This window comes from Loxodonta africana, chromosome 23 (genome assembly GCF_030014295.1).
Source record: "Loxodonta africana isolate mLoxAfr1 chromosome 23, mLoxAfr1.hap2, whole genome shotgun sequence".
NCBI lineage: Eukaryota > Metazoa > Chordata > Mammalia > Proboscidea > Elephantidae > Loxodonta > Loxodonta africana.
The window spans coordinates 45,507,642-45,535,473 of NC_087364.1; the positions used below are offsets into that span (position 1 = coordinate 45,507,642).

Below are 27,832 nucleotides of genomic sequence, written 5' to 3' on the forward strand. Positions count from 1 at the left end.
CTCTATTTGCAGATGACATGATCTTATACACAGAAAACCCTAAGGAATCCTCCAGAAAACTACTGAAACTAATAGAAGAGTTTGGCAGAGTCTCAGGTTATAAGATAAACATACAAAAATCACTTGGATTCCTCTACATCAACAAAAAGAACATGGAAGAGGAAATCACCAAATCAATACCATTCACAGTAGCCCCCAAGAAGATAAAATACTTAGGAATAAATCTTACCAGAGATGTAAAAGACCTATACAAAGAAAACTGCAAAGTACTAGTGCAAGAAACTAAAAAGGACCTACTTAAGTGGAAAAACATACCTTGCTCATGGATAAGAAAACTTAACATAGTAAAAATGTCTATTCTACCAAAATGCATCTATACAAACAATGCACTTCCGATCCAAATTCCGATGACATTTTTTAACGTGATGGAGAAACAAATCACCAACTTCATATGGAAGGGAAAGAAGCCTCGGATAAGTAAAGCATTGCTGAAAAAGAAGAACAAAGTGGGAGGCCTCACTCTACCTGATTTCAGAATCTATTATACAGCCACAGTAGTCAAAACAGCCTGGTACTGGTACAACAACAGGCACATAGACCAATGGAACAGAATTGAGAACCCAGATATAAATCCACCCACATATGAGCAGCTGATATTTACAAAGGCCCAGTGTCAGTTAATTGGGGAAAAGATAGTCTTTTTAACAAATGATGCTGGCATAACTGGATATCCATTTGCAAAAAAATGAAACAGGACCCATACCTCACACCATGCACAAAAACTGACTCCAAGTGGATCAAAGACCTAAACATAAAGACTAAAACAATAAAGATCATGGAAGAAAAAATAGAGACAACTTTAGGAGCCCTAATACAAGGCATAAACAGAATACAAAACATTACCAAAAATGATGAAGAAAAACCAGATAACTGGGAGCTCCTAAAAATCAAACACCTATGCTTATCTAAAGACTTCACCAAAAGAGTAAAAAGACCACCTACAGATTGGGAAAGAATTTTCAGCTATGACATTTCCGACCAGCGCCTGATCTCTAAAATCTATATGATTCTGTTAAAAGTCAACCACAAAAAGACAAACAACCCATTCAAGAAGTGGGCAAAGGATATGAACACGCACTTCACTAAAGAAGATATTCAGGCAGCTAATAGATACATGAGAAAATGCTCTCAATCATTAGCCATTAGAGAAATGCAAATTAAAACTATGATGAGTTTCCATCTCACTCCAACAAGGCTGGCATTAATCCAAAAAACACAAAATAATAAATGTTGGAGAGGCTGCGGAGAGATTGGAACTCTTATACACTGCTGGTGGGAATGTAAAATGGTACAACTACTTTGGAAATCTATCTGGCATTTTCTTAAAAAGTTAGAAATAGAACTACCATACAACCCAGAAATCCCACTCCTCGGAATATACCCTAGAGAAATAAGAGCCTTCACACAAATAGATATATGCACACCCATGTTTATTGCAGCCCTGTTTACAATAGCAAAATGCTGGAAGCAACCAAGGTGTCCATCAATGCATGAATGGTTAAATAAATTATGGTATATTCACACAATGGAATACTACGCATCGATAAAGAACAGTGAGGAATCCTTGAAACATTTCCTAACATGGAGGAACCTGGAAGGCATTATGCTGAGTGAAATTAGTCAGAGGCAAAAGGACAAATATTGTATAAGACCACTATTATAAGATCTTGAGAAACAGAATAAACTCAGAAGAACACATACTTTTTTGTGGTTACGAGAGGGGGGAGGGAGGGAGGGTGGGAGAGGATTTTTTAACTGATTAGTTAGTAGATAAGAACTACTTTAGGTGAAGGGAAGGACAACACTCAATACAGGGAAGGTCAGCTCAACTGGACTGGACCAAGCAAAGAAGTTTCCGGGATAAACTGAATGCTTTGAACGTCAGCAGAGCAAGGGTGGGGTTTGGGGACTATGTCTTAAGGGGACTTCTAAGTCAATTGGCAAAATAATTCTATTATGAAAACATTCTGCATCCCACTTTGAAGTTTGGCATCTGGGGTCTTAAATGCTAACAAGCGGCCATCTAAGATGCTTCAATTGGTCTCAACCCACCTGGATCAAAGGAGAATGAAGAACACCAAGATCACAAGATAACTATTAGCCCAAGAGACAGAAAAGGCCACATGAACCAGAGACTTACATCATCCTGAGACCTGCCACAACCGATGACTGCCCTGACAGGGAACACAACAGAGAACCCCTGAGGGAGCAGGAGAACAGTGGGATGCAGACCCCAAATTCTCATAAAAAGACCAGTCTTAATGGTCTGACTGAGACTAGAAGAATCCCAGCGGTCATGGTCCCCAAACCTTCTGTTGGCCCAGGACAGGAACCATTCCCGAAGATAACTCATCAGTCATGGAAGGGACTGGACCATAGGTAGGAGAGAGATGCTGACGAAAAGTGAGCTACTTGTATCAGGTGGACACTTGAGACTGTGTTGGCATCTCCTGTCTGGAGGGGAGATGGGAGGGTAGGAGGGTTTAAAAAAAAAAAACTGGCAAAATTGTCAGGGAAGGAGAGACTGGAAGGGCTGACTCATTAGGGGGAGAGTAAGTGGGAGTATGGAGTAAGGTGTATATAAGCTTATGTGTGACAGACTGACTTGATTTGTAAACGTTCACTTAAAGCTCAATAAAAATTATTAAAAAAAAAAATATCCCCTACTTTAGTGATAGCGGTCTTAATGTCGAAATTACACCTTTTGTGTTTTCAGCAGCCATTGACTTTTTGGCCCTAATGTCATCAACTTCAAATTCTATTACTTTATATTGATTACACCGAGTCCCCCTCCACACCTCTTCACTCTCCCTGTGGCCTTTTTTGGTGTCATTAGCATCTCTTGCTTCAGGAACTATTGACATACTGATAGCAGCAACTTCTACTGAAGTCCTTTTAACTTTGTGATAGATCAATATATGCCATGCAATTTATTTTATTTTTATGGCTTTATACTTTATATTATAAAAGCAATACGTGTTCATTGAAAAAAAAGTTGGAAAAAATAGATTCAGCAATAAAACAAAACAAAAAAATTAAAAACTACCCATAAAGCCACCTCACAGAAGTAACAATTGTTAACATACTGATTATATCTTTTTGAGCATTTTATTTGCATAAATAGGATTATACTATATTTTGGAAACCGTGGTGGTGTGGTGGTTAAGAGCTATGGCTGCTAACCAAAAGGTCAGCAGTTGGAATCCACCAGGCACTCCTTAGAAACTCTATGGGCAGTTCTACTCTGTCCTATAGGGTTGCTATGAGTCAGAAACGACTCCATGGCAATGGTTTTCTTTTATGCCTATTTAACAACCTTCTTTTTAAAAATATTTTGAAAACTTTTTGTAATGTCTTTATCTAATCTTCTATGTGATTTTTATAGTTGCATTATATTATTGCTTATATTTACCTAGAATTGTCTCAAGTGCCAGTCACCACTATACAGTAAATTTACATACATTGTTTCACTTAAATTTCATAGTAGCCATATAAGGTAGGTACTGTTACCATCCCTATTTTACAAAAGAGGAAACTGAGGACAAATTGGTAACTGGCCCAAGATTTCTTATCATGGAAGTGGCAAAACCAGGATATGAATCCAAGGATTTTAACTCTGGAACCCAAGATTTTTCAAGCAGCCCCTCTAATGCATAGCATGCCGTTGTTTTTCTGAAGCACCATACTAGTTTCCTATTGTTAGATATTTAAGTTTATACTTTTTCATTATTTAAAACAAAATTATGATGAGTAGCCTTATAGATAATTCTTTGCTTCCACACATGATAATTCCCTCAAGAGAAATTCCAACGATTAAAATTGCAGAGTCCAAGAGTTATTTGCACAATTTATGGCACCAAATTTTTATGTAAGCTTAAATCTAAAGGCAGCCCAGTCAGACACACACAGACTGAAAAATGGAAGAATATAAGAGAACAGTAAACTCAAATCCTGTTTTTGATTTCCAGAAAATCACTTCATCACAGTGTATCATGTGGGAAACAAACCTAATAACCCCATTCTTACCTTGAAATTACAAAATATTTTGGAGGTCTGCAAGATCATTCATATGAATTCTAATTTTAAAAAATCCTTAAGATATAAATTTTAGAAAGTGCTTTAAGACAAAAATTGATACTTAGAAAGGTGCTTTGCATCCCGAATAGGCTCTCAGTGTGGGCTTGACAACGAAGTACTGCAGACCTGGAAACTGTCCTGTGTTTCCTATTTTTCGCAAAGTCTGAGTTAACAAAATGTTGGCCTGAGAATCCCTTGATAATTACAGAGATCATGTAGAAGCTGAGTAAATGACCTACTGGAAGATTTAGGTCAAATGGTCTTTGATGACCTATTGTACCTTTGCAAATACACCAAAAAATTATATCTGATTGCTTTAATAGAGTTTCCTAGTGCGTCTGTTTTCCATATTACTATGTCAGAAAACGCTTTTTATACACGGGAATAACTGATGGCAGATATTCAGCTACTTTGGAAATAATCTGAACTTTTTGCACTTTAGCCAAAAATTGAAATAAAAGACCTGGAATGTTTTTAAAAATACTTGAAAATTTGACTTTCCTGGAAAAATCTAGTAACACTAAGTTGCAAACCGTACTCCAGCAGGCTCCTGCACCATTAAAAAGAAAGCTCCATCTTTATAACTATCACGAGAGAATCCAGGTCTCGCCTCCTCCAATATAGTGAAAGAGTTAAGAAACAGGCTTTGAAGCTAGACAACCCTAGTTCGAATCCCTCTTTTTTCACAAATCTCACTATTTTTCACTTTTTATCTTTGAAACCTGAAGAAAGGTTATTATTCTTTAATCTCTTTCTACCTTAATTTCTTTGCCTGTAAAGTGGAGATAAAAACTGTATCTACCTTATTGAATTACGAAAAAGATTACATGAGTAAATGCCTGTAATTAGAACAGTGCTTGGGAAATATTCAGCACTGTAAATTATCTGCAATTATAATAATAATCGCTGTTATTAAAGATTTCTGAACATGGGTCAGAGTTATTCTCCCTTCCACATTCATCTTCTTGTTTCCTGGTACCATCCAATGAATACTTTTCCTTATCTTACTTGAATGATGTATTAGACTAGTATGTGAAGTGCCTGAAATAATAATGCCTTTTCGTTGACTCTAGACACCTCAGCAGTGGATCCACTTTGCCCTTATCTTTCTTCCTGAAAATCTCTTCCTTTGGATTTTGAGACCCTATTCTTTGCTCTGGTCCTCTTCTAATACTTGATCTCCTTCTACATCTCTTCCCATACTTGTTCATCTCCCCACATAGTGTAAACTCCTTGAGGGCATTGGGCATGTCTCCTTTCTCTTTTTATCCCAGTGCCTTGCACATAGTAAGTACTTAGTAAACCTTTGCTGACTTTAATATATGTCTTGATTTTTTTAACTCCCTAATTAAGATTTGTTTATTATTAGTATTTCATCAACTCTACTCAGGCTTAGCTGACCACACTCCAGATTGTCATGTCACTACACTTGCATTATTACCAATAGTTTTAACTTTAAAATTTCTCATTCTGGTATTAGATCATTATTTTTTTGCTCATTTTAATTACTCTCTCTTTACTGTACTTACATTAATATATTACATTATTGAGTGCCTACAATATTCTAGACACGGTAGTAGTTGTTTTACATACATTATTTCATTTGATATTCCAGTTAAGTAGCTGTTATTATCCTCATTTTACAGATGAGGAACTTAAGGCTCTGAGAAGTCACATAGTTTTCCCAAGGTCACAAGAACTAGTGGTCATGGCAGAGTCAGGCTACAAATCCATGTCAATCTGATCTTTCTTCTATCCTATTTTGAAAGCTTAACATATTAAATGTCAACATGAATATTCTAGACAATAATTATTATAGCAATTCTGAGAAATAGCATCTTCTTTTTATACTATGCCTAACCAATTAAAAAAAAAAGTTTTCTTTCCTGTCTATTGTTTTTCTCACTGCTTGTATTAATGCTTCACAAAGCAGATAATCTCCTAGTGCCTAGGAGAATGTGGTATTTGACTAGTAGACCTCTTATCAGGGCTGGCTGCAATTGTGCTGGAAATTGGCTCTCCAGCTGGGCTGGACCACACTTAGGAAACATGATTGTAGACTGAACTGCCACTGCTGGGATGTGAACCAGACATGAATGTTAAGCAATAGTGTCCACAATTTGCAACCCAGGAACTGCCAAATTTACAGCTAGATTAAACTATAGCAGCCTAGGAAGATGTGGTTAGTTTCTCCGTTCAGTCAACACCAAGTCTTAAATTGTACTTTGATGAATACTGTCCCATAAACCAAAATGCTGTCAATTATGAAACTCGGTTAGATTCTTAGACATCATTTCATGTCTGAGAGCCCTTGTAAGCTTCATAATGGCTCTAACACTAGTTGGTTTGGATTAGCCTTTAAAGTGAACACGCAGTTCATTAAGCATGTAGAAACTCCAACAGCAGCTGCAGGTCTCCCCATGAACTAAATAGATTTTTTGCATTTTATCTAGGACTAGATAAAAGGGAGCCATAATGGTGTGCTAGAAATAAAGTCTTGACTCTCTGAGGGACTTCAACAGATACCGAGAGTGTATGAAATGAATAATACTAGTAATGTGTAAAACTTAAAAGGAAAATCTAAAGGTTTGGGGTGTTTTCTGTCACTTTTTAAAGAACATGCACCAAATGATTGTTTTATCTCATTTTTGCTTTGAGGAATTCTTTTTTTCAGGCTTGGGGATAGTCATTTGGTATTTCACTGGGCAGAAAATCGGTATACCTGACTTGCCATCCTCTCACGTGTCGCTTTGTCATTCATTTTCTTCATGCAAGAGATATTTTCAAGTCCCTATTTGTGCTAGACACTGGGGTTGGAACTGAGGAATTCTTTGATACAAAAATCGAAGGTCCCTGCCCTCAAGAAGCTCGTGATCTGGTGGGGGAGATAGACGTATAAATGGAGAGTGTAGCAGCACAGTGGTAAGGATTTCCATAGTCTTTTTATTGAGGGAACAATAATGAGTAGCACCTAAACTGGGGAAGGCTTTTAAGAGAAGAGGAGTTTTAAAAGAGGAATTAGCCTTCATCCAGAGAAAAGAAATGCCAAGGGCCCAGACTTCCCCTACATTATACAATTACTGCACAGAGACAGAGACAAAGTTCAGTATATTTCAAATATCAGAAATTAAGTCATGTATTGGGATTTTAGGAGTTGCTATTTTTAGTGGAAAAAGGTTAAGTGCTACAGCTGCTAACCAAAGGGTCAGCAGTTCAAATCCGCCAGGCATTCCTTGGAAACCCCATGGGGCAGTTCTACTCTGTCCTACAGGGTCGTTATGAGTCGGAATCAACTCGACGGCACTGGGTTTTTTTTTTTTTTTTTTTTTTGTGGTATATATCCAAGTATTGTCCTGAAGGACCAGATTCCTTGGAACCTAAATATGTTCCCTGGTAAAATGCCACCTTATCCTCACAGATAAAGATATGCGTTGTTTAGCCACATGGGTGCTTTGTTAAACATGACTATCTCAACATTTTGAGTAGAATCGCTGGCTTCAGAGCATCTTTAAAGATAAAAAAGTGAGGACCTAGGGAGAAGTGAAATCAAGGAACTCTGACTAGTGAATAAACATCAGAGATACTCCGGGGCTTATGAGGATGTGCATGGAGAAACTGATTTTGTGAAAACGCTATTGAGTGTGTTAGAAGGCAGCCATGTTGAGAGCAGAAGTAGTCAGATGCTTTCCATAGCATCTCTGAACCTTGCGTCTTTGATTTCAATAGACTGGCCACTGGAACGCCTGAGAAAATATAGTAGGGAATCTCTCAGGGGGAAAACATTCTAGGTATAAGCTTGAAATTTATGTCACTTATTATAATAAAATAACATTCACTGCTTCGGTGTACATTTGCACAGATTTTAAAAGAGGTTTTTCTTAAAAATTCAGAGGTGTAAATTGACTAATATAGTTTGCAAAGTAGATGTATATCTAATTTTACAAACAACTCAAGAATATCTCCCTAGCTGTCTGTGCAATATATCCTTTGGAAAGTAGAAGTATATGTCAAAGATTCCTTTGAGATAAACATTGGAAACCGTGGCGGCATAGTGGTTAAGTGCTATGGCTGCTAACCAAAAGGTTGGCAGTTCAAATCCACCAGGTGCTCCTTGGAAACTCTACAGGGCAACTCTACTCTGTCCTATAGGGTCACTATGGGTCAGAATCAACTTGATGGCAATGGGTTTGGTTTTGTTTTATTGTACTCATAGCCAAGCTCTAATTTTTTTAGATTTTATATTTCTTATCATATTTGTCAAAAGCCTAAATAAGGTTTTAGACTGTAATGGGTATACATAAAATAAAAATGAATTTTTTTCACTTAAGCATATTCCAAAATTGTGACAAATAATCTCATCCTTAATGATTTCCAGCCAGGGTTTGAACTATTCAAGATAAATTGCATGTATTATTTTAAACTGCTATTAAACTAACATATACAGTGGAATTCATGCCAATTCATCCATCCAGATTACCTTCTTATTTACATCCTCCAAGTTACGTAGGAAGTTTGAAAAAAAAAAAACAGCAAAGTCTTTTGAAGTTGAAATTTCTTTATTGTGCATAAATGTGCAAGATACTGAGGATTTAAGAATGCAAAGTCAATGAAAGGTTTTTATCTTACACAGCTTCAGGGATACCATTTTGAAATGAAACATTTTCTTTATAAAATGCATCAAACCAAAACCAAACCCACTGCCGTCAAGTCGATTCCGACTCATACCGACCCTATAGGGCAGAGTAGAACTGCCCGATAGAGTTTCCAAGGAGCGCCTGGAGGATTCGAACTACCGACCACTTGGTTAGCAGCCGTAGCACTGTATTTTAATAACCTCTAGAAAAAGGGAAAAGGACTCTTCAGCCAAGAGTCAGGAGACCTGGGACTTTTTGCTTTAGCCCCTACCATTTCTCTATTTAAAATCTTCAATGGCTTACTCCTGAACTTGGAATAAATTCCAAAATCCTTACCATGGGCCACAAGGTCTGACACATACAGATGAAGAGGTTTCCTTCTTGTTCTTTGAACATGCTAACCCTTTTTTACCTCAGGGTCTCAAGACCTCTGGTCGAAATTCTCTCAGCTACTATCTCACACATCATGCTCTATTTCTTCACAGCACTCACCATAATTTGTGATTATTATGTTCGTTGGTTTACTCATATGAATAATCCACGAGGGCATAGATATATTCCTATTGACTGCTATGCCTCTATAGTCTACTACAGTGCATCTATTGAGTGTTGATCAAGGTAGTACTTGATTTTTCTAGCAACTTCCAGAACCAATATCTGAAACCAGGATTTATGATTACTACACCCTCTTTCTTTCAAACCATAGTTTATCCAGCACCTTGCGTATAGATTCTAGACAGATGGGAATATCTAGGTGCATAAGTCAAATCCCTTCCTTCAGGAATTGTGATCTATTCAAAGATATAGAGTGTGTCTTGTTATTGATCTTTTAAAATGTAAAGTAGCAAAATATAAGAACTGAATGTATAGTATCATTTGGTGTCTTTTTTTTTTTTTTGCTATTGTAATCATTGTGTAGTGATATCTCAGTGTGGTTTTAATTTGCATTTCCCTGATGCTATTCATGCTGAACATTTTCTAATGTGCTCATTTTCTATCTGTTTATCTCCCTTGGTGAAAGATCTTTTCATGTTTTTTGCCCATTTCTATTTGGATTTGCGGTTTTTTTTAATGCTAATTTTTAAGAGTTTTTCATGTATTCTAGATGCTAGTCCTTATTCTTTAGACATTTTTTTCTGTCTGTGCTTTATTGTGAATAGTTTATAGTAATAACTTAAGTTCAAGAATTTTCTGATCACCTAATCTGCTATTAATCCCATTTAGTGAACTTTTCATTTCAGATCCTGTATTGTATTCTTCTCTTTTAAATGTTGCCTTTGGTAATTTTTTTATATCTTCCATTCTTCTCTTCATTAAATTCATGCTTTTCTTTATCATTAAGCATATTGGGTTTATTTATATAAACCAAAAATTTATATAAGCACTCTTTTAATGTGTTTATCTGCTAATTCCATCATCTCTGTTATTTCTGGGTTTGTTTTTATTGAATGATTTTCTCCTGATTATGGGTCACATTTTCTTACTACTTCTCATGTTTAGTCTTTTTTCTAATTATTATTATTATTACTGGAATACCAGACAGTGTGAAATTTACATTGTTGAATATTAGCTTTAGCTGTCCTCCTGTAAAGAATATTCTGTTTTTCTGGAAAGCAAACTACTTTTGTATGAATTTTACCCTTTCAAGTCTTTTTTTAAAATCTTTTTAGGGTGAATCTAGAGTAGGTTGTACTCTGGGGTTAGTTAGCCCTACTAACGAGGCATGGCCCTTCTGAGATCCTTACTGAATATTTCATGTCTTCAATGACATTTCTCCACTTTGACTGCTGAGAACTGATGGATTCCTGGCCCTGTGTGTGCTTTGGCAATTGTCTGACTTCAGTTTCCCTATAATTCTTCTTTCTCTAGGTGTTGTTTTTTTGTCTGACCTCATGCAGATTCAGCCTATGCATACCTAGAATAATATTTAGCCAGTGGCTCAAGGGGACACTTATGCAGATATTTAGGTTTATTTTTGTGTGTGACCCCTGCATTTTTAGCACTTTACTCATACAAATTGTAGCTGTGACGATTTTCATGAATTCTGATCTCTGTCTCCTCAACTTAGTGAGATCACTGAGCTCTGTTTTCATTTCTTTCTTGTGCTGTAATCCAAAAATTTCTTGCAGTGGCTCACTTTATTTCCTTTCACTCAGGGATCCCATTCCTATACTGCCTATTGTCCAAAGTCTGCAAATAGTTGTTTCTTGTATTTTTATCTTGTGTTCCTGTTGTTTATGGAGTGAGGTAAGTCCAGTCACTATTACTCTTTCAGGGTCACAAGCCACATTTGAATATGCCCCATGTAAGTGGCATTATGTAAAGAGTGCTGCTGTTTATTTCCATCTAAAAGAAGCATCAGAATCTTGACCGAAAATATTTGGAAGTAGCACATGTCCCACATGCCACTTTCAAATGCCCTCGTATATCCTTTAGCTAAAAATAAAAGCTGCCAGTTTCCAATCAAATGTTTTATTGTGGAAGTTTCACTTTTAGCTCTTCCATGCCCCTTCCATGTGGGTTAAGCTCACAATTACCATCAGCCACAATAGCAGAAGGGGATTTTAACAGAACTAGAGCTTGCTCTGGGTCCCTGGTAGCACAGTGGTTAAGAGCTACAGCTGCTAACCAAAAGGTCAGCAATTTAAATTCACCATCCACTCCTTGGAAACCCTATGTGGCAGTTCTCCTCTGCCCTATAGGGTCTCTATGAGTTGGAATGGACTTGACGGCAACGGGTTTGGTTTGGAGCTTGCTGTAGCGGAATTATATCTGGCTGGTTTCGGAAAGGGTAACCCCTCATAGCTGGGGACTTGGGCATCAAGAAGACATTAAAAACAATAAAAGCTTGAGGTAAATTTACAGATGAAGCTTCTAAAGGTAGAAAATCATTTAGAAAAATATATTAAAGATAAGTGTCATCTACTTTGTAATCGGTTGGACTGGCCTTTCACTTTTTCAGAGATTAAATAAGAACTTACCTATCCCATTATCTTGACGGCTGATGATAGAGAATACGAATTAAAAGAATTAAGTTACTGGTATGAGCATGACTGTGTAGATCATCATTTTTCCTTTTCTCTTCTGAGAGAATGTACAAACAGGACAAAGAAAACAAACAAAACCAAAAGGTTCGGCAAAATTTATTTTCTGTGAAGTTAATAGGCACATAGAATCAGCAGCCCTTCATGTAAGAATTGCTAAAAGGGTTTAATCATGCAGAAGCAACACAAGAAAGGTAAGAAAAGTATGGAAAGTGTTAGGATGACCAAATAGTAACACGTTTCATAAAGCTTTAATACAACAAAATATCTGAGAAATAGATAATGGAACCAATAAAAGGCAAAAGCCACCAACAGACACAGCATAAGAAATGAAAATGACTTTTAGATCTATACGATTTTCTCCCTCACTCAAATATAACTTTATAAGTTCAAAGTACCCTGAGTTATTTTTCTAGCCATCAAACTTGCAAAAATTCAAAAATTTAATAACAGATTCTGCTGGCCAACCTGGAAAAAACAAATACTGTCATACTTTGCTGCTTGTAAGGTAAATACAGGTAGTCTCCAACTTATGACAGGCTTCAGTTCCAATAATCCTTTGTATATTGGTTCTGAAGTAAGTGAAATACCTCTTTTTTTTTAAAAGTTTCTATTATTATTGCCTTTTGTTATTATCTTTATAATCCCATCTTTATTTGTCTTTGGGGGTTGGCATGAGAATGATAACATCAGCAAATTACATATTGCACCACTGTATATAGCACTAGCAATAAAATGTACAAAAAATGTAATCATCAAGTGTTTCATCATAACTTGAATATGTCATTAAGTCAGGGACGACTTGTATATATAATCACAATGACCACAATTTGGCAATATCTTTCTAAATTACAAACCTGTAATTACAAACAGGTATGCCTTCTGACCTTTGACTTAGTGACCAAACCTCATGTATATTTCCACCTCTATAAAATCACATAAATTAAGTTCACCCTTTGCACTATCGTTTGTAATAGCAAAAGATTGGAAACAATCCAAATTTCACTAAAATGCAGTTGTTTAAATAAATAATGGTATGTTGATATAATGCAATATAATGAAGGTATAAAAAAGATAAATAATAATCTATGTTAACAATGAAAAGATCTCCAAGATATACTCTTATTTGAAAAAGCAAGGACCACCTCCCTAAAAAACCAGTTAGCCAAATAAAAAATCGTGAGGGAAATTATAAAACACTTTCATATTAATGAAAATGAGGACACAACACACCAGGACTTCTAGAATGTAGCTAAAGCAGTGCTTAGAGGGAACTGTATAGCTACACACCCTCTAAGTACAAAGAAGAAATATCCTAAATCAGTTACCTAATTTTCTACCTTAAAACACAGGAGAAACAAGAGAAAAATTAAATTAAATTAGGCACAAGAAAGATAATAGTAAAGATTAGAATGGAAATCAATGAAGTAAGGAATAAAATAACAATAGAGAAAATCAACAAAACCAGAAGGTGGTTCTTTGAAAAAGATCAATTACATTGACAAATCTTTAGCTAGACTGCCCAAGAAAAAAGAAAACTCAAATTACTAAAGTCAGTATTGAAAGAGGAGGTATCACTATTGACCATACAGAAATAAAAAGGAGAATAAGTGAGTGTTATGAACAGCTATACACTAACAAATTATATAACTTAGATAAAATGGAAAAATTACTAAAATGACACAAACTATTGAAGCTGACTTGAGAAGAAATAGAAAATCTGGATAGATATATAGCAAGTAAAGAGATTAGATTTTTAATTTAAGAACTTCCTACAATGGAAAAAACCAGGCCCAGGTGGCTTTGATAGCGAATTGTAATAAACATTTACAAAAGAATTAATACCAATTATCCACCAAACCAAACGAAATGCACTGCCAATGAGTCGATTCCAACTCATAACAACCCTGTAGGACAGAGTAGAACTGCCCCATAGGGCTTCCAAGGCAATAAATCTTTACAGAAGCAGACTGCCACATCATTCTCCTGCAGAGTAGCTGGTGGGTTTGAACAGCTAATCTTTCAGGTAGCAGCCGTGCGCTTAACCACTGTGCCACCAGGGCTCCTAATTATCCACAAACACTTCCAAAAATAGCAGAAAACACTTCCCAGCTCATTCTTTGAGGCCCTGATACCAAAACTAGACAAAGATATCATTAGAAAGAAAACAACAGACCAGTATCTCTTATGAATATAGCTGTAAAAATCTTCAACAAAATACTAGGAAAACAAATCCACCAACATAGAAAATAGATGATATACTATTTTCAAAATGGGGTTTATCCCAAGAATACAAGACTGGTTCAACATATGAAAAGCAATCAATGTAGTATATCATATCAATAGAATAAATGACAAAAATCACATAATCATCTGAACAGATGCAGAAAAAGCTCTTGACAAAAACACTTAACTGTTTCATGATAAAAAACAAATAAGCCCTGTGTGGAGATATGCTTGATAAGATGTATAACTTCCAATTACATCAGACCCAGAGACTATGAATAAAACTCATTAAGACAGGACCATGAAGGGGAGGAAGCCAACTGACTTGACTCCAAAGGAATTTAAACTTCTTTATTACCACCCCTGGAAACAATGGTAGTGTAGTGGTTAAGAGCTACAGCTTTTAATCAAAAGATTAGCAGTTCGAATCTATCAGGCGCTCCTTGGAAACTCTATGGGGTAGTTCTACTCTGTTCTATGGGGTCGCAGTGAGTTGGAATCGACTCAATGGCAAAGGGTTTGGTTTTTTTTAATTACCATTCCTGAGACAACTGTAGCTAGGGCTCTCCCAGGGTGTGGTAGCTCCAGCCTGCCTTCTCCTCACAGTGGGACTGGATCCTGCAACTTAAAGGAATAGAAACAATGGGGAGAGAAGGAGAAAAATGCAAAGTTGTGTGGAGGGGTTCCCATTCGACTCTTTCTCTAACTTTGTTTGCCAAGGGCAGCAGATACTTTTGGGAAGAGTGAAATTAAATTAATTCTTCTTTGGCCTTGATCCACATTAAATTTGTTCAGATTTTGGAGTCCACATCTCAAAATGGGAGAGCTTTTGTTGAATTAGTTCCTTCTGAAAGGGATAAGGACTTTCCGAGTCCTTACCATCTTTATGCAAGATACTTAATAGCCCTAGTTTCCTCTTTACTATTCTTTCTCCACTTTTTCAATCTGGGTATCTTTCTAAAGTGAATGAATTGTTAACTATCACTGCTTAATTGCTTTCAGAGATGGACCCTTGCACAGGTGGGAATGGATGTGCCCACATCTGTCAAAGTGAGAGCAGCGTGGCCAAGTGTGCCTGCCACCCGGGGTACCAGTTGTCTGAAGACAAAAAGGCCTGTGGAGGTAGGAAACTGAAGGTGATGGCTTATTTGTGTAATTGTTTGAAATTTTGTGATAATTCAGTTTCAAACAGAACAGGTAGGCGGAAAGGTGTTTTCATTTATGCTTTAAATTCTTTATTTGATGATTCTGAAAGGTATTTTTATGATGCTATAAAACCTCAGTGAAATTCTTAGTTACAATTTAAAAAAAAAAAAAAAATGGCCTGGTATAGTTTCAGAATTTATGCTCTTTGTTTTCTGTTTCTCATTCTGAAGTGAATTCCAGAATTAATATTTCAAAACCTCCCATACCTACGCAGGGAGTTTTTTTATTATAGGCTACAGAAGGTGGAGATAACCTTTGAAAAGCAAAGTATGTGCAAATGAGCTTTCTCAGAAGTTAAGAATAGTTAAAATAAAAAAAGAAACTCTATAAATACAAGGTTACACATTTCTGTTTCCTAGAAATAGCAAAACAGACACACTTCAACTCAAAGATGAAAGTGATAAATTATTCCATGACCAGGACTGATAAATGAAGTCTGTCCTGTGGGACAGTTTTTGTTTTAATAACTTTTGAGAAATCACAGAATCTTTCATTTTTATCATGACATTTTCATGAAATGAGAAGTTTATTTAGATTAATTATAAAAATACTAAAATGTTTCCTGGCTTATGGGACTGATAAGCATTTTGAGAATTTGCAAGAGAATTAGACATAAAAATTAGTGTTCACTTATTTTTTATCTCTAAACCGAAACTAAGATAAGATTTTCCATGAAATTGTGTTAACATACTTTTCTGACAGAGACCAGAAATGCTTTACTCCCCTGTTTCTGCTTATATGTTTATATATACATATATACATATATACATATATACATATATACATATATACATATATACATATATACATATATACATATATACATATATACATATATACACATATACACATATACACATATACACATATATACATATATACATATATCTCACTGGGTTTGTACTCAACTACTAATGGTTCAAACCCACCCAGCAGTGCCGTGAAAGTCCTGGTGATCTGCATCCATAAAGATTACAGCCAAGAAAACCCTATGGAGCAGTTCTACTCTGTAACACATGGGGTCACCATGAGTTGGAATTGGCTTGAAAACTGTGTGTTGTTGGTTTTGTTTTGTTTGTATATAAACTTCGTATATCGACTTATATATATATACATCTATATATAAAGAGTAAATATATATACACACACATATGTGTATAGTCTCTCTACATACACATGAAACATATATATGTATACATACATACACACACACACACACATATATATATATATATATATATATATATATATATAGGGCCCTGGTGACTCAGTGGTTAAGAGCTTGGCTGTTAACCAAAAATCAGCAGTTTGAATCCATCAGCCACTCCTTGGAAATCCTGTGGGGCAGTTCTACCCTGTTCTATAGGGTTGCTATGAGTCAGAACCTACTCAACGGCAGCGGGTTTGCTTGGGGGTGTGTATATATATATATATATATATATATATATATATATATACACACACACAAAATATGTATAGTATCTTCAAATTTTTATTTAAAATTTTATTTTCAAGAAAGCCTATCCCCAAATTTGTTGCCTGCTTAGGGTTTTACCAACACATTAAAAGACTAAATATTTGTCTTAAGTGCCCTGATATGATGGCATACAGGACAGTACAAAGAGAAAGTGCTAATTGGAGAAAAGGTGGTAAAACCTACCAATTTAAAGGAAGTAACCAGGGATTAGCTTGGCCACAACCCTGAAGTCATGCTGATTAGAAATGGCTATTGGTGTAAGGAGAAAGAGGGCGCCAGTGTTTGAATGGCACAGTCCTGTGACAGTCATACGTACATCGCATATGAAGGCACAAAACATACCTTGCCCCTGGCCGCATGTATTGGCTACAGTAAATCAGGGATGTGCAATTTTTGGTTTAAGAATATGATATATGTTCCTAAAGAAAAATTACAATGATGTCTACCTGTATTATTAAGGGATAAAAAAAATAGACAGGGTTATTTTTTGTCTGTTTGTTTTGTTTTCTCTTTCTTTCAGCTAATAGTTATTGGAAGGTTCTAATGAATAGGAGTCTTGGTGGCACAGTGGTTATGAGCTTAGCTGCTAAGTGTTTGGGATCCCAAGACCAACACTGTAGAGTTAATGTCATAAGCAGCTGATTTATTTGCAAATGCCTCTTTCACACAAAGAAGTTAGAGGCCGTGTGGTGCTCTACTGTTACACTGACTGTGGCGGAAAGCTCTGGTTCTTTTTTCTAATTTGCATACGTGAAGTCTTAATTAGCGCTCATATATAGAGAACGTGTATCTCTTTCTGCAGATATAAATGAGTGTGCTGAGAAGCTTGCTCCCTGCGGCCATCGCTGTGTGAACACTGTGGGATCATTCACCTGTGCCTGCCACCCTGGCTTTGAGCTGGGAGCTGATGGAAAACAGAGTTACAGTAAGTGGTGACAATCGTAATCCAGGTAATGTGTGGCATTTTGCAAGAATTAAACAATAGCACAACACTGGATATCTTCCAAAACAGAGGCTCCTAAGAACGGTTTCTGCCTTGGTGGGGGTGAGAGGGCTTAGAAGTTCACCCACCTTGCTTTATAGATAGAAAATGGGGGCCCAAAGTCAATAGAAAATTATTTGTGTAATGACCTGCCATGTAGAAGGCAAGGAATAAGTCTCAGGTCTCCTGGCTCAGGGCTTGTTTAGCCCCACTGCTCTTCTTGTGAAGAGTTGGCCTTCCTTCACCACCTTGGCCATGTAACATTTACAGACCACAATAGCCCCAATATAAAACTCAAGGAAAGGAAGCTAGGAGGAATAAAGAAATTATCAGTACACGAAGCAGGTCTAGATTGTAACACCACGCCTGACACCTACTGGATGCTCTAATGAGTACCTTCGGCATAGGTCCTTTGCCCTCTTCCATTTCCATCCATGGTGCCCCTTTAAGCTCTCTCCCACTTTGCATTCTCTTTCACTGACTCATCCTGCTACCCATTTCCTTCAAACATTACGAACCATGTTTTCTAACCTTGGTTACTTCCTCACCTAGACTCAGTTATATAAATGAACATATCCCTTGTTAATATCTCCAGTCTTTAAAGATATTGTACAGTATTCCTGTCTTTAAAGCACCCTCACATGAGCCCACACCACTCTCCCCCAATATATTTTTTATCACTATCACCAATGTCTTCTCTTTCTCACCTTGGATTCTTTTATTAGACCACAAAAATCAGGTTTCTATCTCTACCCATGCACTGGTGATCCATGACCTCCATGTTAACAGATTGAATGGCAACATCTCTAGTCTTATCCTACTTGAATTCTCAGCAGCTTTCAACACAGTTCACTACTTCAATTCTTGTTGAAACACTATCTTCTCTTCCATGTTACCACCCTCCCTTGTTTCTCCTCTCCATCTCTGGCCCCTCTCTCTCAATGTCAGATATATCTCTATTTTTACTCCTTCCTTTAACTACACGTTAATAGGTCAACCTATCTACTCAACATCTCTACTTGTGTGACTGATAGGCATTACAAGCTTGATGGGTCCAAAACAGAACTATGGTTTCTGGTCTTAATTCCAAAGATGCTCTTCCCAGTTCTTCACATCTTAGTAAATGGCAACACCACCTATCCAGTGCTGAAGCTTAAAATCCAATGACATAAAGTTAGAAAATGACCAACCCAGGGCTTGAACCAGGGTCTTTTGGCTCCAAATATAGTATCGTTTCAGCTTCACCCTATTTTTATATACATTATATATTTATTATTAGTCTTAATCAAGGAAGAAGAATAAAGGTGATGGTAAATAAAATAGTTTTCTTACCTGAGTTGCCTCATAAAGAGATATTCTTAAAAAAAAAAAAAGTTACTAAATTCTTCATTGTCCTCCCCTCAATAAAATTCTACATTTCTTTAATGACTGGTTTGCCAGTGTAGACTTTAGATCTATTGGTATATTTTTACTGCTTACAGACAGTGACGTTTTGCTATGGTGATGTTTGCCTTTTAAGGAGCAAACTAGATAAGAGAGAAGAATTAACTAGTAATTAGGATATAACTTCTTCTGAAGTCAGTCTTTTCTCTGAATGCCCTGAGGAGTCCCTTCAGACATAAAGAAATGTAGAGTCGCTTTTCTTTCTTAATAATATTTTGGCTCTTTAATGCGGCCAGAGGTTTAGTGGATGAGCACATTTGACAAATGTATGAAATAAAACCTGCAGTCTGATTGGTGCACTCTCACTTACCATGAAAAAGGGGACTGTTATTGCTAATGAGTTATTAAGTACAGGCTTTCTGTAGAATTTACTTGGAAAAGCAATTTGCCCTGGAGTTGAATACATTTGGTAGAAGTGTATTTTTATATTTATGTGAATATTTGGCTAAGTTCTTTCTGCAGTCCTTACCAGACTCAATATTAGTAACTGATATATAAACCTTTCTTGGTGAAAAACTGGTACTTTGAGTTGTTTCAACACCTGGTGGAATAGATCTTTTCAGAGCATTGTAATGTTTAACAATGAATTGTGTGTTTTTCATATACTGTGTACATTTCAAGATGATATTTGTTTTACATTCTTCCTAGGAAAGAATTCTTTTACGTTTATATAATTTCTTCTCAGAGGCTGTCTAAACACTTGATGGTATTAGCCACTGAAACCTCCCTGTGTGCTATGAGTTAGCTATCACAATTTTGGGATCGGAGATTAGAAAAACTCTAGCTATAAAAAAAAGACTCCCCCAAGAATACCAGGCACTATGATGTGTACTTGAACTTAAGTTCCACAAATATTTCATGTATATTTTATCTATCAGGTAAATAATGATTATTTGCTACCTATGAAAAACTACAGGAATCACCGATATTTTTTTAAGGATGACAGTGAAAAGCTATTATCTGAATCAAAGTCGCACATCTTGGTTGGCTTACTTCTGATGGGCTGTCACAGGTGTTAGTATGCACTTGTTTTAAACCCATACATTTTTAAATGGGGTTACAATAGCAACATTTATATTTAAATTAAAGTACTACCACCAATCATAGAATTGCTGTGATACAATATCACAGGAAAATAACAATATGAGAAGGACAAAACCTATAAAAATTGTTCAAATGTGCACCTTTGTTAATTTTTCCCTAAAAAATTATTAGTATTGGAAAATTTATTACAGTTTTCAGTTCCTTAAATATAATTTAAAGCAGGGGTCAAAACTCTAACACCAATACAGGAAGGATCACAAGCAGAGAGTTATATGGAAAAGTTGGGAAGTTTCTAGAGATGTTGGAGTTGGAACTAGCAGCTCATCAGCAAGCAGATGCAAGTATTTAAGCCACGAGTAGGAGTGGAATGACCTGTGCAGCAAGGTAGTTAGAGGAGTGGGCAGATGATTGACACTGAGGACTTCAACAATTCACAACTAGAATACTATAGAGAAGCAGGAAAGAAGACTGAAAAGATGTATCCAGTAAGGTTTGAGGAAAACCTAGACAATGTGATTTCCTGGAAGGCAAAAGAAGAAAAGGTTGAAGAGGGAGAGGTCAAGTGTCAAGTGTTGCTGAGAATCAAACAACGTGGCAGTAGTTGAGAGTGCTGTGGAATTTAGGGACAGTTATTTTTTCTTTTAATTTTATTTTTTAAGTTAATAGACAGTAAAATTGACTTTTCTGGTGTATAATTCTATCAGTTTAAACCGATGTGTTGATTTATGTAGCCACCATTATAACCAAAATTCAGAAGAGATCCAACCCCTGAAAACTCCCTTTGCTATTTTCTGGTTCTCACCAAAACCCCTACCTTTGGAAGTTATTGAGCTGTTCAGTTCTGGAGTTTTGTTTTTTCAAGAAAGTCGTAGAAATGGAATTGTACAGTGTGTAGCCTTTCATTAAGCATAATACCTTTGAAACTCATCTGAGTTGTTGCTTTTATCACTAGTTCCATTTTCTGATGAGTCGTATTTCACTGTGGAGTCCCTGGTTGGTGCAAACAGTTAAGCACTTGGCTGTAGCCAAAAGGCTAGCAGTTCAAATCCACCCAGTGGCACCTCAGAAGAGAGGCCTGGCAATCGACATCTGAAAGATCACAGCCATTGGAAACCCTACAGAGTGCAGTTCTAATCTGAAATACTTGGGGTAGTCATGAGTCAGAATTGACTTGACAGTAATTTTTATTTTTGTCTTTGATTTTTTATTCCACTGTACAGATATACCACACTTGGTTTATTATTTACTCGTTAAAGAACATTCAGGTTGTTCCCAGTTTTGGGCAATTATGAAGAGAACAGCTATAAACTTTTACATACAGGTTTTTGTTTCAACTTAAGTTTTTATTTCTCTTTAATAAATACCTAGGGGTGGGATTGCAGAGTCATACAGTAAGTGTATATTTAAATTTATAAAAAACTACCAGACTGGTTTTTGGATAGCTGTGACATGGGTTATTGGTTTTTATTTTGATGCCTTGTTGTTTGATGTTTGCTTGATGTTGTTGTCCCTTCCTGGTCGCTGCTGAGAACTTTTGAGGGGCCCTGGTGGTACAGTGGCTAATAGCTACAGCTGCTAACCAAAAGGTCAGTGGTTTGAATCTACCAGCTGCTCCTTGGAAACCCTATGGGGCAGTTCTACTCTGTCCTATAAGGCCGCTATGAGTTGGAATCTACCGGACAGCAACAGATTTGTTTTTTTAGTTTTGATGGTGCAGTGGTTAAAGCAATTGACTGCTAACAAAAAGGTCAGCGGTTCGGAGCCACCAGAGGCTCTGCAGGAGAAAGACGTGGCAGTCTGCTTCCATAGAAATTTACAGTCTTGGGAATCCTATGGGGTCACTGTGAGTCAGAATCAACTAGCCAGCAGTGGGTTTCTTTTTGTTGTTGTTTATGTCTGTGTGTTTGTCCTTAAAGATAGAAGAACTTTCATTTTGAAGAAGAGGTGGAAATTCAGGATTTTATGAAAAAAATCTTTCAATATTTAAAACACCTTGAGAGTCAAATTCACAGATATGCATGCCACCAGTTTGCAAATCTTGATGTAACTCAATTCCTATGCTAACAATGGAAAAAAAACCGAGAAAGAGAAATGTGAAATAATTTACTGGAGATCACACAGCCCTAATGTATCAGGCCTTCTGACTTTAAATTTTGTGTTCTTTTTACTATATCACACAGGCTTCCTTAGGAAAAACGAAATAGGTTATATTGCTAGTCAAATTATTTTCTCTTTATACATATTATATAGGAAAAACATCTCAACTAGAAAATTCAAACTGTGGCTTCAACTTCTTATATAAATAATTAAACAGAATCCTGCTGTGTCACAATATGTATTAAATGAAACAAAATAAACAACATGGTACCCTCTTTAGAAACAAACCTATGAAATATCTTGGCCTGTAATGTAAGAGAGTGCGTGGATTTGGACAGATATGGCTTTTAATTTTTCCGCTGCCTCTTACTAGCTCTGTTATCACGAGCAAGTCTTTTATCCTTTCTGAACCTTATTTTTTTCTAATCTGTTAAACCAAAATCTTAATGTTATTTTTAACTTAGTTTGTAATAATTAGATTAACAAGTGTGTAAGATATCTTGCATAATATAGGCATTCAAAATAATTTCATTTAATTGTGCTGGTATCATTCGAACATAAATTTTAAAATGAGTGACAATCTGAATGTCAAGTATATGAAAGCAGTCTAGGGAATTAACATTATATAGCAGAAAAAACACACTGACCTGGGAGATGTGATGTGGCTTTGAATCTCAACAGTGCCAAGAGTAATTGTAGAGAAGCGATGCCATCTCAATCGAGCCCAATTTTCTCTCTAGAAAATGACTAGGGTTGACTCAATGAATTCTAAGATACCAACTACGATTCATAAATACTCTCAAATACCTCATTAGAAGAATGACAATGACAAGCAAAGATAAGAAGAAAAAAATTCCTAGTCCTGTGTTGTAAAGGCACACACACACACACACACACACACATCCACCACCACAGCCATAATTTGAAATATGTCTTCCTAAGTAAGGTGTAGTGGCTAAGTGCTACGGCTGCTAACCATAAAGGTCAGCAGTTCAAATCCACCAGGTGCTCCTTGGACACTCTATGGGGCAGTTCAACTCTGTCCTATCGGGTCACTATGAGATGGAATTGACTCGATGGCACTGGGTTTGGTTTTTTTTGAAGGAGCATATCATGAAAAATATCAGTTCCTTCATTATTTCAATCTTTCCTTTAGCTTTCTAATTTTGCTCAGTGCTAAACTAGCAGTTTCTAAACCCAAAGAAGTTCCTATTTTCAATAATACATTGATTAGCATCACCCCTGGTTTGTTTATTCATTTATTCAAAATCTACTTTTGAGCATATGTTCTGAGCTGAGTAATGCTGATGGCACAGTAGGTTGAGGGCAAAGACACAGCAGTAGATTAGGCTGAGAGCTGGGGGTGAGGGTGGATGATTTCTGGCACTGTAACAGATACCTAGGCAGTCAGAGTGAAGATATGTATCTTCGAAAAAAAAAAAAATTTACAATTCCAAATACCCCTTTTCTTTCCCATCTATATGCTTTTAAAAGATTCAGGGGTTAGGTATGGAAGGAAATGAGCCAATGTAGACACTCTCAGTAAGAAGGCATGTGTCCAAGCAAGACAACTGAAGAACCATAGACTCCAGTGGAGAAAATAGAAGTATCTAAATTCTTTATTTAACACAGATTCAAAAATGTCCCTTTATTTCTCATTTCTTCACTTAGAACTTGTGTAATTATAATGCCTGTGTGATCAGGACGAATAGCATCCATATGCTCAGGCTGATGCCCATCCATATGCCCAAATTAGTAGTATGTACCAAAAAAAAAAAAAAAATTTTTTTTTTACCAGGATTAGCAAATTGGTTTTCAAAGTAATAGTATGCCTATGTAATAAGTGACTCTCACATACATCACAACTGATTAGCACACCAACACAGCACCAGTTACATATGATCAGCCAATTCATAAATTTTGTGTTCACATTTTTTTCCAAGGCTATTTTTAACAGTATTTTTATGCACTAATAGCCCCTAAAGAGCACAGATTATAACATGTCATTAGTTTGAGAACAGAAATGTCAGCTGACAAACAATGTATTTGTTTTCTGAGCATTGGTTTATTACATATATTTTTATATCCTGAAATGGCAAGTGTCCTTTAGAATAAGCATTTAATAGCCGCTGATGAACTCATCATTACCTTCCTGTATCACCTGAAAAAAACACAAAAAAACCCAGTGCTGTTGAGTCTATTCCAATTCATAGAGACCCTATAGGACAGAGTAGAACTGCCCCATAGTTTCTAAGGAGCGCCTGGCGGATTTGAACTGCGGATCCTTTGGTTAGCAGCTGTAGCACTTAACCACTGCACTACCAGGGTTTCCCTGCATCACTTAGTCAACATTATTTATAGGCTTACTAGTATTTTTATATTTAAAGGCATTTCCAATGCTTAATTGCCCCCAAACTTTTACTTTTATGTGTGTAGAGTGTTTATATCCTTCCGATAAAGTTTGTCATCTTCCCAACAGAGAGAGAGTGTGTACCCATTGTTGAAATATACACAGGTTTCTCTATTGTTATGCTAATAACCCTCTTTTGCTTGTTTTGGAAAGGGATTGAATTGGAAATTGTCAATAGCTGTGAAAAGAACAATGGTGGTTGATCCCATCACTGTGAACACACAATTGGTGGGCCTCTTTGTTCCTGTAACCATGGACACCAGCTTGATTCAGATAAGAAAACATGCATAGGTAATGTATGATAAATGCCACCACCATTCAGAGGTTTCTCTGGATTCATTTAGCCCTTCCTCTTTAATGCTTATTGTTGTAATGTGAGCCACATCTCTCAAACTGTAAAGAAAAATAGATTGAATATATCTGTCTACTAGGTATGTATAAAAGAATAACTTGGCAGGAGATGTCATTGAAGTTAAAGGAGATAGAAAACATTTTAACAAAATATATGGACTTAATTGATTTGTTTCAGGAAAATATTCTAAAGGCTATCTAACCATCACATGTAATTTGTGACTCAAACAATTGCTACCATGCAACCCACTTTACCGTCAGCAGAAATTAAATTACATGCATTGGTTTTCAGCTGGTTAATGATTTGGATTCATGTTCAACTTCAGTATGACAGGTAGTATATTCCAAAAGAAAACTTTTAAAAGTATCATTTTTTTTGGAAATCACAGCTCAAACCCACTTTTAATGTATAGCTTTTCCAGCATATTATCAGGAGCTATATCATTTGGGACAATGATAAGGTTTAATCATGGGACATTTAATCTGGAACTCCTGAGAAAAAAAGAACACCTACTATAAAAGGAGATAGTGAGCACTGAACTATGTTACTATTTACTTGGCTTCTGAGAGCACTTCCAAGCCCCTAAACCAGTGGTTTGCCATAATTTTGGAATTATGATACCATATTTGCTTATTTTCTTTCATGATGTTTCAAGTCCCCTCTCTTAAAAATTAGAATGTAGGTACATAAAAAATCTTTTGACGATTTCAGGGTACAGACAACTTGGAGTATCATGAAACGAGGTCAGTTTCAATGGTGTGTGTTTGGGCTTTTTTTTTTTTTTTTTTTTGGCAATATGATGACACAGTAAACATTAAGGAATTTTGCCATATTCTGGTAAACCGTTTAAGACATTTAAGTCGAAACAACATCATTGCTTATATGAATTGCTCTCAGAGTCTGTAATAGTTGACTTATTTCAGCTAATTGCTTTCCTTGCTTTTTTTTGTATAATGAAAAATATGTTTATATTTTTCCTACCTTGATAACTTTTAAATCTGTAGAAAAATTACAGGCCTTTCTTTCTTTCCCTTCCTCCCTCCCTCTCACCCTTCCTTTCTTCCTCCCTTCCTTGCTTCTTTCTTTCCTCCCTTCCTCCTTCCCTCCCTTCCTCCTTCCCTTCTTCTTCCCTTCTCCCTTTGGCTCTGTCTGTCTGTCTTCCTTAGGGAAGCTGGAATTTTGTGAAATCTCTTCTTTGCAACTTACAATTTGATCTCTTTCCTTATTCTTTCTAAAGTACAATTCAGTACAGTTCTATTTACAGCTAGAAAAATATAGCATCTACCAGGGTCAAAATTTAGAGAATTACATATTCATGAGATCTCAGCAGTCTAACATGAGGTTATATTGTTCATGGCTAAAGTTTATTTCATTTTCCAACAATAAATATCATCCATTTCTAAAAAAAAAAAAAAATCTAAAAATCAAATATTCACTAGAGTAAATGCACTGATTAATTTAGGGCATACATACTTTGCTTATTTGGCCAAGAACTGATTAAGGCCACAGATGTTTTGTAAAAATATTCATACATGAAGGAAATTAAAGAACTTTCTTTTTAGCTCATTTCAGATTTAATTTTTTTTTTTTTTTAATATGAGACTATACAAAGAAGTGTAAAAATAAGCCATCCAATCTGCAAATGGCCAATCATTCTTGACCAAATGCAAGAACTCATTACAGGCATGTTCAACTTTGGTATGGAGGTAGTATATTCTAAAAGGAAACTTCAGAAAATATAATTCTTTGGAAATCACAGCTCAAACCCATTTTAGGATTTAAACACCTACAGATGTGTTAACACATTTTGAAAGGTAGTTATACAAAATGTTTAAGTTCTGACCAGCGGTAAGTTCAATAAATTTACCCTTGGACAGTTATTACAAAATATTTGTGATTTCTACCCTTTAAAACATTATTCAATGACTATATCAGGGGGACAGAAACAGAAGATCAAGTTCTTTCTTGGAGATAGGCTTAGTTTTTATGCTTCGCTGATGTTTGATCGGCTTCCCTGGCTACAAATGGCACTCTACTTTTGAATAGGACTAAATTTTTATGTGTAAGTGAATTTTCCTGCAATGTTGCAAAATTTGGCATATTTAGGAAAGATATGATCTTCAAAGAGCAGAAAAATTCAATGGAAGAAATAGGAAGCAAAGATCTCACCAAATAAGATCTGAAAAATCATTAAGAGATTTAGGGAACAGGCAATGTAAAAGTTGAAGTGACAGAGCATTTTAAGAAAGGCTAGAGATGTAGGAAAGGTGAGGTTTCAGATGAGTGCTAGCTGCACTGAGGATGGCATCAATGGGGCAAATTAGAAATAACCACAGAGGAATGATAATAGAGAAAGAATCTGAAATGGATCAAAAAATGACAATCAGACCAAGAGACTTCTTTTCAAGTTATGTGATGCAATTGTGTTCCTTGATAGTTGAGAACATGAAGTCCTGAGACCTATATTTTTGGAAGCTCCAGTGGTATCTGAGAAAACTTTTTTAAACTTTGGAAATAAAGAAGACCATAAATTATAAGATTTTGGATTAAATGTAACTAAATTATGTGTGTATATGTATATATATATATAAGCACCAAAGTTTCTGTTGTCCTCTATATTTATGCTATCTAATCCAAGGGACAAAGGAAGTTGTAATATAAGAAAGGGAAAATATCATCTGAAATTTTGTAAGTACCACTGCTGGTAACATTTTGCAGGAGAAGGAATGTTTTGTGTCTAAATGATCTTCATTTAGATACTTTATGGTAACCCCTCATCG

The 27,832-nt window shown here is 36.1% G+C and overlaps 1 protein-coding gene across 1 annotated transcript in view; it reads left to right on the forward strand.

Annotated features, from left to right (window-relative positions):
- LOC104846456 (EGF-like and EMI domain-containing protein 1) overlaps positions 1-27,832 on the forward strand; it is a 105,517-nt gene that overhangs the window by 56,741 nt on the left and 20,944 nt on the right. The window contains 3 exon segments of the mRNA XM_064275377.1: positions 15,044-15,163; positions 17,527-17,649; positions 24,854-24,991. Of these exon segments, the coding sequence (XP_064131447.1) occupies positions 15,044-15,163; positions 17,527-17,649; positions 24,854-24,991 (381 nt within the window).